The sequence below is a fragment of the Siphateles boraxobius genome, unplaced genomic scaffold (assembly GCF_051911475.1).
Source record: "Siphateles boraxobius isolate OS27281-9 unplaced genomic scaffold, OSU_SipBor_1 25, whole genome shotgun sequence".
Taxonomy (NCBI): domain Eukaryota; kingdom Metazoa; phylum Chordata; class Actinopteri; order Cypriniformes; family Leuciscidae; genus Siphateles; species Siphateles boraxobius.
This window is the reverse complement of record NW_027508866.1, coordinates 4,475,634-4,490,970: the sequence shown is the minus strand read 5'-3', so window position 1 is coordinate 4,490,970 and position 15,337 is coordinate 4,475,634. Positions and strand designations below refer to the sequence as shown.

The 15,337-nt window shown below is 39.1% G+C and overlaps 2 protein-coding genes across 2 annotated transcripts in view; both read left to right on the top strand.

Moving 5' to 3' along the window:
• The window catches only part of c8b (complement component 8, beta polypeptide), a 36,586-nt gene extending 25,351 nt beyond the window's left edge, over positions 1-11,235 (top strand). The window contains exons 10-12 of the mRNA XM_077242091.1: positions 8,612-8,762; positions 9,605-9,673; positions 10,033-11,235. Of these exons, the coding sequence (XP_077098206.1) occupies positions 8,612-8,762; positions 9,605-9,673; positions 10,033-10,187 (375 nt within the window). The 3' untranslated portion in view covers positions 10,188-11,235. The remainder of the gene's footprint in view (positions 1-8,611; positions 8,763-9,604; positions 9,674-10,032) is intronic.
• gpaa1 (glycosylphosphatidylinositol anchor attachment 1) overlaps positions 1-15,337 on the top strand; it is a 95,937-nt gene that overhangs the window by 15,468 nt on the left and 65,132 nt on the right. The gene's annotated exons all lie outside the window — the stretch shown is intronic.

Sequence of the window (15,337 nt, the reverse complement as noted above, 5' to 3'; positions counted from 1 at the left end):
ATGGTAACACTTTATAATAAGGTTTAATTTTGTTAGCATTAGTTAGCATGAACCAACAATTTTATAAGACATTTTTAAGAAAGTTGTTCCTGTTAACATTAGTCAATGCACTGTGAACTAACATGAACACACATATTTTATTAACTACTATACTGCCCTACAAAGCAAAAAGGCAGTAACTACGCAGAGTGCAGAACTGAGAAAAATGACTTTAAAGTTATCCTGTTATCCAGCCTAAGTAGTTGTAGGTAGATTATTGGACATGTGGCTGTTTTGTTACTTTATATTAGCTTATTCTTTGTACATATCAATCCTCATATTTAATTTGATATTTTACCCCTATTTTGCAGTTACTGTATTCTTGCTTTGTATTACTTAACAAAAAACGTGACACAATACCAAGGAAAAAGGCAGTAACTACAGATTCTCCAAAAACTATTTTGCCACAACTTGGGCTCTGGGTGTGTTAGATACACTGTATTTGAAACAATTGGAAGCATTTGTTTTTCTGAACATGGATATACCAAACCCAAACTAATTTGACCATTTTAGGTCAATATTTTCCACCCGGAAGCTGTTCTGGTGCTAAAACGGCTGCTTAAAGTCTCACATTGCTAAGCTGTATCAAGGCCCAAATGGGGACAATTTATTTTGAATAGGACCACATTATTATGTGTGAGTATTAGATTAATGTGTGTCTGGGGGTGTTTCTGTATCTGTAATGTAGTATCTGCTATACCTACAAATCACATTAATGTTAAAGCACTGCAAAACAACTTTTCTTTGGAGCAATAATAGGCAAGTTAAACTCCAATTCAACAGAGCAAAGCAAAAACATTTTGCCAAAGTGTTTCTAAGGCTTTTCAAACTCTTATGATAACTAAGATAAACAAGTTGATGATTTTAAAAGGTGCAGTATCTGTTTCAGTAGGTTTATAAACACAAAGTACGGAATGAAATGAATACATGAGACAGATATTTCAAATTTTTAAACATACATTTAATAATAGATTGTAGATTACAATTAGATTAATATATATATATATATATATATATATATATATATATATATATAAATAAATAAAATTAAAAATAATGATAATAATAATAATAATAATAAAAATAATTTATGAACACATTTCATATGGTTATTACTCCTCATCCTCCACAGCATTGCTCACAGGCAGGGAATACCAGAACACCCTCCTGTTTGGTGGCATGAGAGGACAAAGATTACAGATGATGTCTCTCTTCTTGACCTCCTCAACCCCTCTATTCTGTGGTCGCAAAAGATTGGGCACCTTCAGCGAGAATTTCTTCATGAGGAAGTCCAATTCCATAAATTCATTATCCGTATGGGACAGTTTGTAAAAGAGGCTCTTGGAGCCACGCCGCACCTGAATCTCCGCCATCTCCCTAAGCTTTGGTGCTTGCGCTTTCTTGACCTTGACGGTGGAGTGGCCATCCCTCCAATCTAGCACATTGGCATTCTCCAATTTGACAACATCCACCTTTCTGGAGTTGGAGCTTGCCACAACACTCACAAAGTCCTCGAAGTCGTAGACCACACCACCTGGACGGCTCCTCATTTGCTGCTCGACACCATGGTGGAAACTGTCTGCGCTCATGAACGTGTGTCCCCTCTCAAAAAACTTTAGTGTGATGTCCTCCTGTGAAATGGTGTCACTGTTCACAAGAGTGACAAGTGAGGATAGATGGCACCAGTTCTTATTCTGTGCACTGCAGTTGTCCACCCAGAATATGGTGTGCCGTACATCCCGCTCCTTCTCCAGTGCAGTTGTGTATGCTGATGTAATTTCCGCTGCACTTCGCCCAGCCATTCCCTCGTACCACAATACAGAGATGGTGTTTTTTTTGTCAGTTTTTTTCCCCACTGAGGCAAATGTTTCGTGGTATGCCACGATGCGACGAGTAAATACTGCTGACTTGACTCCTGGCATGCGTGGCAGCACTATCACCTTCTGGAGGTCCACGCTCCGAACTGATGTCATGTCCGGCCAGTCCCTCTCTGCATCTGCCTGGTAGCTTTGGCGGCTCTCTAGGGCAGACTGCTTATGTTTGTTCCACCTTAGGCACTCTAGGCAATCTGAGCTTTCAGTCTCCCCTGCGTGGCAGTTCGCATGTTCAGCATGTTCCAAACAGTCCTCACATTGCTCCTCCCCAAGTTTGGCAAAGCTGATTTTTTTGTCTTTTACCATCTTCCTGTATGCTTCATAGGGGCAGGCGTTTCCTTTATCCAGGTAATCTGAATGCATCATCTTTATTGTGATGTCACTTGGCAGGTACCGTCGATTTGGGGCATGCTCCCGTCTGTAATGGCTCACACAGGGATGGAAGGACTCAATGTGGTCATCAAGGGTCTTCACGTCCATCTTGTTGACTGCAGCCTGTCTTCCTCTCTGGTCCTTGGATGGAACCAGTGGCCTGGTGTTCAACTTCCCCATCATGGAAATGACTAGACTGTCATTTTTTGGGTGATAGCCCAATGATGACAGGAAAAACATTTTGCAGACCTGTCTTGGCTCTCCTTTCTGGTTTTGCAGCCGGTAGATGAATGAGCGGCCACGGCGACTTTCTAGGCCGGTTGTTGTTCTTTTGGTTGGCATTGGGGTAACTGAGTAAAACATCCATGATCGTCTTTCTGTGTAGGTCATCTCCCAGTATTGACTCCATATCTCCCTCCGTCTTTCCTCTGAAATTTGGTCTGTACACCTTTTTCGACATTTGCCACCACATGGCCCTCTCATTGGTGGTCGACTTGATTCCACATCAGGCTGTGACCCTGGCTGTGGCTCTGGCTGGGGCTCTGCCTGGGGCCCTGGCTGTGGCTCTGGCTGGGGCTCTGGCTGGGGCTCTGGCTGGGGCTCTGGCTGTGGCTCTGGCTGGGGCTCTGGCTGGGGCTCTGGCTGTGGCTCTGGCTGGGGCTCTGGCTGGGGCTCTGGCTGGGGCTCTGGCTGTGGCTCTGGCTGTGGCTCTGGCTGGGGCCCTGGCTGTGGCTCTGGCTCTGGCTGGGGCTCTGGCTGGGGCTCTGGCTGGGGCTCTGGCTGTGGCTCTGGCTGGGGCCCTGGCTGTGGCTCTGGCTCTGGCTCTGGCTGGGGCTCTGGCTGGGGCTCTGGCTCTTGAACTTGTTCCCCTGGGTCTCCAAGTTCCACTTCAGTCAGTGTCATCGTAGGGGTTGGGACATAATCTAGGTCTGTAATGTCATCGAATAAGCTGTCCACGCTGGTGGTATCCAAAGTGTCCAGGATGGTCCACTCCATTTCTTCAGCGGGGGGCAGGACTTTCTGCCTCTTTGATGGAATATCAACATGTGTATCTTAAATGAAAAAGAGAGAAAATTAGTGGCATGAATGTAAATCCACATCTGTCTGTGTCTGTCTGTCTGTCTGTCTGTGTACTGCAACAAATTGTTATTATTATTATTATTATTATTATATGGACCTACAGGACAGCATCTTCACTCTGATCAATATATGTATTGATGTCTGTATATCATAATATTTAATTGTACAGGAAATAACTTAAATTAGGTCCATGACAAAATAAAGGATGATTTAGGCTAACACAATAAATTAATAATTTTGCACCCTTAATGAAAATGAAGAAAGAAAAGCCAACACACAAAAAGCAGCCTGGCTTCATAAGTTACATTAGGCCTATAATAGGATAAAATATAGAAGCTTGCTTTCATGCAGAGGGACAACATTTTCATAGGTTAATATAATTAAGGGGAATCCAAATTAAATATATAATTTTATATTCTGAAGAAGAAACCGTGCAATAAATAAATGCTTAGGAACAGGAACCAATGTGTTTGAGCCTTAGCGCTAAGGGGGGTGTAAATACCTGCCGGCTCGCTCTGTCTGCAGAAGTTTGTTTTTGTTGAAAGCATGGATGCTTACAACAGTAAAGAGAAAGATGTCAGTTTTGTTCACAACTTGCTAACTTATCTAAACAGCGGACATAGTCTTCAAACAGCGGCCGCGAAGAGAGTGTGTTTTAAGTTGAACAGACACCTGTCACGTTAAAGAATAACTGTTACACCGATAGCTGTGTTTATGGACACATATATTCTCCTGCTGGACAACAACGCTGTGAATGATTAGCCTATGAAAAAAGAAGACGCCGTTCATGTAGGCTAATAAGAGCGAAGAAGATCACGCTGACTGCTTGGATGTTATGGGATAGCCTGATGCCTTAAGAAGTTTTACCTCCGCCCAAAGGTTATCTTTTGGTGCTGTGTATGTTTGTCTGTTCGTTAGTAAGATAACTCGAAAAGTACTGTACGAATTTGGATGACATTTTCGGACAACATGGGTATTAGGACAAGGAACAGATTACTACATTTTGGTGGTGATCCGGAACACGGGACATTTGGAATTGCCTCAGTGACCTATTAGGCTACCTTGACAGAGGTTAGTGCTCTCCGAGTGCTTTTCTAGTTATTGAATATTTTTTCACCGCTGGTTGGATTATAACTTTGTGACATGAACAACAAAATGATGACATGGCATCAGCGATGATGTGAAGTTACAGAGAATAAAGTTACAGCTCGAAGCAGGGAGGATCAGGGGCAGGTTAGCAAAGCTATTTAAAACATCGCCTGTCAATTAGCATAATGCTATCTGAATGGACCTCTGAGAGGAAGTCCCGCCCTGGCGGCTGACAGGAGTTTATATTGTGATAGCCTAGCCTCTAAATGTTTAATCTGTCACTCTTACTTACCATTCTCCGGGTATTTTCTTTTCAACGCCAGTTCGACCATCTTCTTTCCCCGGCTTTGTGCCATCTCAAACAAAATTTGTGTGAAGTTAGAAGGGTAAAAATGTTAAAACCGTCCCGTGAGGTTGCCGCGAAATCAGCTGTGTGTTCACCATGGCAACAGTAACTACACTGCGCAGCAACACGGTTATTTTTTGTTAGGTAAAACATAACAAGAATACAGTAATGGATGTTACTGTATTCTTGCTTTGTTTCACTAGGGCTTTTTGCAGTTACTGTAGAAACGACTACCATTTTTCTCCAAAACAACACACATTTGAGATAAGATGTTTTGTCACATAACTAAAGGATGCCTTGAATGTCATGAAAATGATAATAACTCATTTTTGACCAAAAATGCAGTTACTGCCTTTTTGCTTTGTAGGGCAGTATAACAAAGGCTATTGCTCTCTGTTAGTTAATGCATTAACAAATGAGACCTTATTGTAAAGTGTTATCAAAAAATCTATTGCCTAACAAAAAATAAAATACCTAAATAATGCAAACAAGTCATTGGATAACATTGGGCTGCATATAAAGAAACAAAATGGATCAATAAAATGGAATCGCCTCTGCACGGACAATAAGGAAATTATTTTTATCAAACCATATCATTGATGAAAATAATACGAGAACAAAATAATGGTAGTTATTAATTATAACACAATGTTTTTGAAAAAAAATAGACATTTTTAATATTACAGTGATAGTAAACATCTTTAATAGCTTAGTTACTGTTTCAAATGACATTGCTGTGTGAGCTGCGCGCGCTGAAGCTGAAGAGAACGAACGTTAAACCGAATCGCTTTGCTAGAAGGTTAATCAACTCAACGGTTGCTGAAGAATGCAAACCCAAAGAATTTACACATTTATTACAATAGTGAATACAATTATAATTATATGACAGTCCCAATCATAGCTTTTAATGTTTTGCATTGTTGTTTAATCTGATGCTGAAGAGAACGAGCACCGGGAAACTGAAGAACTTTTCTAGCAGGTTGTTTAAATCCACGAAACGCATCATATGTGAGATTAATCAGATATTTATTTTACATCAACTTTATATTACGACTTATCTGCAAAAAATGACGTGAATGCCTAATCGAACTTGTGCTGGTCATAATGTTGTAATCCCTGTTCTGGACGCGCTATTCCCACAACAACGCGCTGAAACGGCAACTAAACCCAGAGAATTCACAACGTTTTATTACAATAGTGTTCTCATTATAATGGCATGTGTATGACAGTCCCAATTATAGTTATAAATGTGCATTGCTGTTTGAGCTGCGCGCACGCTAAATAGGCTATAAAGATGATCACCGGTAGCCTACAATGAAGCGCTACTGCATCGTTCATTAACTCAACCAAACGCATCCTATATTAGATTAATCAGATATATATACACAAAATAAACATATTACAACTTTATGGCACAGAATGCTGCGAATGCTCAAGAGAACTCGACTGTGCTTGTCATGAAGGCTTAACTCCATAGATGCGCTCTTTCCACCACAACGCGCTCCTCGCGCTGAAACACTGGCGAACAAGAATTCACAACATTCTTTTACAGGCGTGTTTTTATTATAATGTTATGAGGCCTATGTGACAGATTTGTGCTGCACATGTTGCACGGAACTGTATCTTCCTTTTCGAAGTGAATCCAATCATTCAGAACCATCATGGCGAACAGCGGCATCTCTCAACTGAAGTAAATAATCTCTTATCTATCGGCTTTGATATATCAGCCCAATTTTCTTATCGGATCGATAACGATAACATCAAAAAAGACCATTTATCGGCCGATATCGATATGTGGTCGATATATCGTGCATCCCTAATCCGCAGTCAAGTTCCAGTTTCTTTTGAGTGACGAAAGTAAGCTAGAGATGAGAGATGGAGATTTCCTTTTCAATTATCCTTTTCATTGGAAATATGTCACACTACTGAGTAATGTTGGTGGAAACTTCCAGTTCACGCAGAATTAAGCAACACATGTCATTAATACAGCTGGATGGTTACATGCCACAAGCGTGATGCTGCTACATAGATATATTTAGGCACAAATATGTAGGTTTGCATAAACTGCGTACACCACCTGTCAATGATGTCATAACCTTGTTATACTTGGTTGAGTTTACTTCTGTAGAAACCAAGAAAATAATAAATGTTTTTTTTTTTTTTACACACTATCCCCAACACAACTGAGGCTGATAGAATGATTAATACATCCTGATGTTAGCGACATGTGTTGAGCACTATAGATCCAATCTTATGGGGGAAGCATCACCCCAGCTGGAGAAAGCAAGGACACATTGCAACAAGCTTGTTGCTGTAGTAGCCAATTTAACAATGTTATGGGATCTATGGGATCACAAAAATGTCTCAGCCACTGGAGAAACAGTGTACTGTCCATCCACCCTGAGTCAGTCGCTCCACCAATCGGTCCTGCTGGGGCGCCATACAGCAGGCGCTCATTCATTCGTTTTCTTGGAAAAATGAACAGTGGTGGTACAAACTGCCCAGCGGCGTTCATGGAACAGGCAGCAGTGACAGTAAAGCCTCTTTCCACGCTTGTGACATTTGCCACCTGCCTCTTTCCTTTTGAACCAACAATTTTGTTTGGCTTCTGTACATTCTGGACACCCACCTCATCCATATTCCACAGACGGGTGGGGTCCACGTTTTCGCCAAGCCTATGGAGTTCGTCCTCATAAATACAGAAGAACAGGACCACCTTCGGTCTGTTGAACCTCACCATCCTAGATATGGATATTATAGAAATTATAGAACCAGTCTTTCCCTGCCATCTTGCGCTCTGAATTAAAACAATGGTTTAAGCCTTATCTCTCTGCCAGGTTATTGGCCAGCCTCTTTACATCCATCGCTGAAAGCCCAAACAATCCCCTCTCCATTGATTGAATGTGCTTAGTAAACTGGAGCTCGAATGATGACGTAAAAACTGCTTTGCGGCCTAAACACTTTGATCCAGGCTCCAAAACTTTTTTATCCCTATGCAGCCTCAAGGTCTTTGTGGGGACTCTAAATTGACGTGAAATTCATTGATTTGTAGGCCTCATTGATCTGAGCTTACATACCTCAGGTTTTATTAGTGAAAAAAGCGTTATTTGTGGATAATTTTATCAGTTTCACATAAATTATGAAAAAAATTGCACTGTTTATCAAACTGGTGTGCTTTAACGTTTAACCAGGAAATTCGTTTTGAAATGCTTTTATTGGTCAAAAATGACTGCCCATTGAAAATGAATGGTGGAGTCGAAAATCAGAGAAACAATTAGTGTTCAGGAGTGTGTTCATCATGTCCATGTTCACATATATACATGGACCTGTGTATGTGCGGATAAATGCATACTCGTGCATCCGCGCACACACACACACACACACAAACTATTTAGACTATTACACACTTTCTTTTTCACAGAGATTAACTTTATTCTCAAATCAGTGAGTCTCAGATCAATCAGTTACAAAAATAAAAACCTGTCTTAATTGACAAAATTATCCACAAATAACACTTTTTTCACTCAAAAACTGGGGTACATAAGCTCAGATAAATAAGGCCTACGATTTATCAGTTCAAAATAAATACAAAACCTGTCCTAATCGAAAGAAAACCTGTTGACAAAAAGATTTAATCCAATTTTTGGTGATGTAACATACCGAGAGGTTTATAAGCAATTTTTTGCAGGCCAGTCATTTTTGTACCGGAAACATTACAAATGTTATAGGGTTTTCAACACAGCCATTTGTCCTTGATTATTGATTTCACTTTGCAAAATCCTGTAATGTTAAATGTAAACAATCTTTACAGATAGAACTACTTTATGAGTTGGTGCCATCACAAGAATCGAATGCTAACATCCTGAAGAAGAACCTGAGGAGAGCTCTGTCCGAGTACCTGAAAGAAGTCAGCTCCTGTCGCTGCTCCCCCTGTCTCAATAATGGCATCGCAGTGCTCAAAGGTGAGAGTAATCAGACACCACTCATAATAGCTATATATAAATAGCGTTGAGTGTTTTCCTATTAAATTCATTCTTTTTATCAACATTTGAATATTGGTAATTTTCATAAAAAAAAAAAAATAAAACATTTCAAACAAAAGGCTAAGGAAATCATGTTTTTGTCAGATGACTTCTGGATTGGATTCAGAACAATGATCAAAACCAAAGACTATAGATATAGGAAGAAAGTGCATGTTTGTGTGCACTTTGTTTTGTGATTTATATGCGAGCATGTTCTCTTTTTAAGTGAAATAATGATAAATATGGTTTGATTCAGCATGATTGATGTGCACTCCTGAAACAAACAATTAAATAACTGTAACATTGTTTCTTGTAAATCAGTGGTCAAATATCCATCTCGGAGTCTTAAGTCTTAAAAGACCAAATGTCCACTTCTGACATGCCTTGCGGCTCGAGGTCTGAGGCATTCGGCCGTTGTTAGCCCTGCCTCGCATAGACTGGAAATAAGCATCACTATACCACTCGTTTCGAAGGGAAATTAAGTCAGTATTCTGAAGGGTGCAAGACATTACAGTCTCATACAGTAGTAGTTCTACACAAAATAATGTTTTAAGGGAAACAACTATGAAAATGTATTAATTTAAAACTGGGAAGCAATATTTCTTGTTGTGGTAACTAGGAATACAAATGGAAAAACTGACTCTGGATTGGTAATGAGAAATGTTCATCTCATCTGCATTGTTTTCACATAATTTGTAAATATTCTAAGTATAACAAATGTAGGTGGTTCCTTTGATCCTTATGAGATAATATATGTAATAATTGTCTGGTTCTCTCAATAGGCACAAGGTGTATTTGTATTTGTCCAGCTGGTTTCAGAGGAGTGAGCTGTGAGATCACCCAACGAAAAGGTTTGTCTATCAATAAGAGAGAGATGCTTTGGCCCTGTCTCAAATGCTGCACTTGATGTGGATGTCCATTCATTTCAAGAGCTTTCCCATATGTTAATTTGTGATTTAGTTCTGATTGGGCTCTTTAGACCAGCAGAAAGGGTGCTTGTATTAAGTAGTTAAGTATTGTATTAAGTAGTAGCTAGCTAGTTTAGTTTAAACTTGAAATTGCATAATATGAATATCGTTGGCTCTTATGACAAATTGCATGTGATTTTTTTTTTCTTCTCATTTGTAAGTCACTTTGGACTAAAGCTTGTGCTAATTGAAAACACATCAATCTAACTCATGCATGTTTCTTGTTATCTGAACACTCTCAGCATTGGCAGTAGATGGCAGTTGGAGCTGCTGGTTATCATGGTCCACCTGTTCAAGGAAGACCCAGCTTCGCACCCGCCAATGTAACAATCCAGCCCCGCAGAACGGAGGAGCAGCGTGTCTTGGGTCTCAAGAGGAATCAGCAAATTGCCTCTAACGTGTGTCATCTATCTATCATATATCTATCTCTCTATTTCACAAACAAGAAGATCTTTTTACATTTCCGGGGTTCTCCGAAGCTGAAGGCGTCATACTAGGGTGTACTACTACTTCTATAGTGAACAGATGACAGCAAATATAATTTTTGTATTTGCTGTAATAGCAAAAGAATGAAAAAATCTGTGGTAGTGTTTCCATGACTTTCCAAATGAGGGAAAATGTTACTGATAACAGCATTCACAGCATTTTCTTTTTCATTTACTGCCAAGGTAATATAACACAATACAGCATTATAAATGTGTATTACATTTTTTTTAAAGCAAAAATAACAACAGCAAAAAAAACATTTGCAATGTTGATGAGTGGAAATGCGTCATCAGTCTGTGAAAAGGGTCCATAGTATTAAAAAGACTTAACATAAGTAAAATTAAATAGTCACACATTGTTGTAAAAACATTCCTTTACTCTGCTGAATATGGTGGGCATACGTTAATAAATAAAACATTTTAACCAGAGCTGTAATAATTGCTTGAAAAAAGTAATTATTTCACTGATATTCTCTATATGTGAAACATGACAATATGTCTGTATTATTCCCCAAACTTGTGAGTATTTTCATGACAATTAAGTATATTCTCATTATTGTAATTTTTCAGATGTTTTGCTTTGGGGGAAATTTAGTGTTAAGAAATTAATGTTAATACAAAAACCATAAAGATTTTCTTTAAGCAAAATGTCTTGATTTTAGTTTTCAGTTTTAAGCTGAAACATGAAGCTGACATATTGTGTTAGCATTACAATCTAGCAGTTAACTGAATGTTTCTATTGCATCAGGTATGACTTCTTCATGAAGTCCTACAATATTGGCCTCAACAGACAAACATCGCTACGCTTGGACCAACACTAAATTAACTAAACTAGATATTCCCCCACACAAAAAGTGGTACTTTACATTTTGTGAAGCACTTTTGCTGGTCCTAGTACATCCGGAAAGTATTCACAGCTTCACTTTTTCCACATTTTGTTGTTACAGCCTTATTCCAAAATTAATTAAATTCATTATTTTCCTTGAAATTCAACAAACAATCCTATAATGACAATGTGAAAGAAGTTTGTTTGAAATCTTTGCAAATTAAAAATGAAAAAATCACATGTACATAAGTATTCATAGCCTTTGCCATGACACTCAAAATTGAGCTCAGGTTCATCCGATTTCCACTAATCATCCTTGAGATGTTTCTACAACTTGATTGGAGTCCACCTGTGGTAAATTCAGTTGATTGGACATGATTTGGAAAGGCACACACCTGTCTGTATAAGGTCCCACGGTTAACAGTGCATATTTAGCTTTCTCTGCTGGGACTGGATCTTCTTGCGGACATTCATTTTAAGTGCTGTTTAGGGAACGATAGGGAACTTTAGCTCATTGAAATTAGCAAGTGAACGGGATGGGAATCCACTCTGCGTTGTGTTGATGGACTGAATAAAGTAACTTCAACCCTCTTGCTGTTCACACTGTTTTTATTTTCTGCATAATAGTGAAATATAAGTTGTAAACATGTATTATGTGACTTTCTCTGCATATAGCACCATTCGATGGCTTGTTGAGCCACGAGACAACCTCCTCTTTGCTCGGCATGAAGTGAACTGAGCGAGCTCTTTTATATACACTGAACAAAATTATAAATGCAACACTTTTGTTTTTGCCCCCATTTTTCATGAGCTGAACTCAAGGATCTAAGACTTTTCTATGTACACAAAAGGCCTATTTCTTTCACATATTGTTCACAAATCTGCCTAAATCTGTGTTAGTGAGCACTTCTCCTTTGCCAAGGTAATCCATCCACCTCACAGGTGTGACCACCATTTGCCTCACGCAGTGCAACACATCTCCTTCGCATAGAGTTGATCAGGTTGTTGATTGTGGCCTGTGTAATGTTGGTGTGCTCCTCTTCAATGGCTGTGCGAAGTTGCTGGATATTGGCAGGACCTGGAACACGCTGTCGTATATCCAGAACATCTCAAACATGCTCAATGGGTGACATGTCCGGTGATTATGCTGGCCATGCAAGAACTGGGATGTTTTCAGCTTCCAGGAATTGTGTACATTATCATACTGCAACATGAGGTGATGGTCGTGGATGAATGGCACAACAATGGGCCTCAAGATCTCGTCACGGTATCTCTGTGCATTAGAAAATGCCATAAATAAAAAGCACCTTTGTTCGTTGTCCATAACATCTGCCTGCCCATAACATAAACCCACCGCCAACATGGGCCACTCCATCCACAACATTGACATCAGCAAACCGCTCACCCACACAACGCCATACACGCTCTCTGCCATCTGCCCTGTACAGTGAAAACAGGTATTCATCCATGAAGAGAACACCTCTCCAAAGTGCCAGACGCCATCGAATGTGAGCATTTGTCCACTCAAGTCAGTTACGACGACAAACTGCAGTCAAGTCGAGACCCCAATGAGGACAATGACCATGCAGACGAGCTTCCCTGAGATGATTTCTGACAGTTTGTGCAGAAATTCTTTGGTTATGCAAACCGTTTGTTGCAGCAGCTCCGGGTGGCTGGTCTCAGACGATCTTGGAGATTAAGATGCTGGATTTGTAGGTCCTGGGCTGGTGTGGTTGTGAGGCCGGTTGGATGCACTGCCAAATTCTCTGAAATGCCTTTGGAGACGGCTCATGGTAGAGAAATTAACATTCAATTCACGGGCAACAGCTCTGGTGGACATTCCTGCAGTCAGCATGCAAATTGCACGCTCCCCTAAAACTTGCGACATCTCTGGCATTGTGCTGTGTGATAAAACTGCACATTTTAGAGTGGCCTTTTATTGTGGCCAGCCTAAGGCACACATGTGTCATGCTGTTTAATCAGAATCATGCTGTCTAATCAAAATCTTGATATGCCACACCTGTGAGGTGGATGGATTATCTCGGCAAAGGAGAAGTGCTCACTAACACAGATTTAGACAGATTTGTGACCAATTTTTCAGAGAAATAGGCCTTTTGTGTACATAGAGAAAGTCTTAGATCTTTGAGTTCAGCTCATGAAAAATAGGGGCAAAAACAAAAGTGTTGCGTTCATAATTTTGTTCAGTATATGTACGTTAACCTGCTTACTATAAAGCTAACACCACACAAAATGGAACAAACATAACACGAAGGACTGTACACAAAATGACAACATATCTGCATAAATTAAATATGTATTGTGTAGCTTTCTCCGCATATACAGTATGTACAGCCAAGTCAAGTCAACTCACCAACTTGACCTTGACATTTTATCAGTACAGAGGTAAAGGGAAGGAGGCCTTCACAGGGGAGAGACTAGTGACACTTCAGGACTGCGTTGTCGTCGTGTCCGGGTGGAGATCATTCATACGGCCTAGATCCGGTGGACTGCGGTAAACCTCAGTATAAACAAAGAGACTAATATCAGCGTAGACGCCATCCTTCTTATGATGTACAAAGTACATCAGGATTTATGGGAAGTGTTCCCGGTTCCGGCTGATCTAAACTATGCAGCCTAACATTGAATTATAGAAGTCTATGATGTGTTATGTGTATGCTAAGCCAAAGAGATGTGTTTTTAGTCTAGATTTGAACTGACAGACTGTGTCTGCTTGTGTCTTGTTCCAAAGTTTTGGTGCTAAATAGGAACAGGATCTATCGCCAGCAGTCGATTTAGATATTCTAGGTATTATCAAATGGCCAGAATTTTGAGATCACAATAAACGTGAAGGACTATAATGCGTTAAGATCTTGCTCAAGTACAGGGGAGCTAAACCATTTAGTGCTTTGTAAGCAATCAGCCATATTTAAAATTTATACGATGTTTAATAGGGAGCTAATGCAGTGTTGACAGAACCAGGCTAATATGTTCGTACTTCCTGGTTCTGGTAAGAACTGCATCGACTGCATTTTGGACCAGCTGTAGTTTATGTATTAAACGTACAGGGCATCCACCCAAAAGAGCATTACAATAATCTAGCCTTGATGTCATGAACGCATGAACCAATTGTTCTGCATTTTTTATTGAGAGCATATGACGTAATTTAGATATATTTTTAAGATGAAAAAATGCAGTTTTACAGATACTAGACACATGATTTTCAAATGAAAGATTGGTATCAAAGAGCACACCCAGGTTCCTAACCGACGAATAGGACTTGACAGAGCAGCCATCAAGTGTTAGACAGTATTCTAGGTTAGTACGTGAGGAAGTTTTTTGTCTAATAATTAGAATCTCTGTTTTTTCAGAATTAAGTAGTAGGAAATTACAAGTCATCCAGTTTTTTATATCAGCTATGCATTCAGTTAATTTTGTGGATTGGTGAGTTTTGTCAGGGCGTGAAGAAATATAGAGCTGAGCATCATCAGCATAACAGCATGTACAGAGTGAACAGCAACGGTCCTAGTACTGAGCCTTGTGGTACACCATACTGAACTTATGACCGATAAGACATCTCTTCATTTAATCTCTTCAAGTGTACATGTGTAATTTCATCTCTTCAAGTGTACATCTCCTACTGTGGTTGCAACTAGCTAATATTCTGGTCTGTTGCTTCTTATTTTAAGATAATAATATCAATAATATATTATAACTGTATGATATATAACCAACACTACGAGTCAGAGGTTTGGACACACTTGACTGAATTTATTATCTTTCGTACATTCATGATACATTAAACACAGACATGATGTTTTAGTAAAATTTAACTGATGTCATTTGTGCTCTTTGTATGTTTGAATTTGATATATATCAAAACTCTGAAATGCAAGATGGAAAAAAAAAGTAAATTTCAGTACCTTTTAGTTCCAAAAATGACATAAAAAACACCATAAATGTACCACAAGTAGTCCATAGAATTGCTGTGCTCTTCTCCTGGCTTAAAGTAAAGTATGTATGTATAATATATATATATATACATATATACACACACACATATATATATATATATATATATATATATATATATATATATATACATACACACACATATACACACACATATATATATATATATATATATATACACATATATATACATATATACATATATACATATATATATATATATATATATATATATATACATATATCTTGTTTTTTTAAATCTCATAA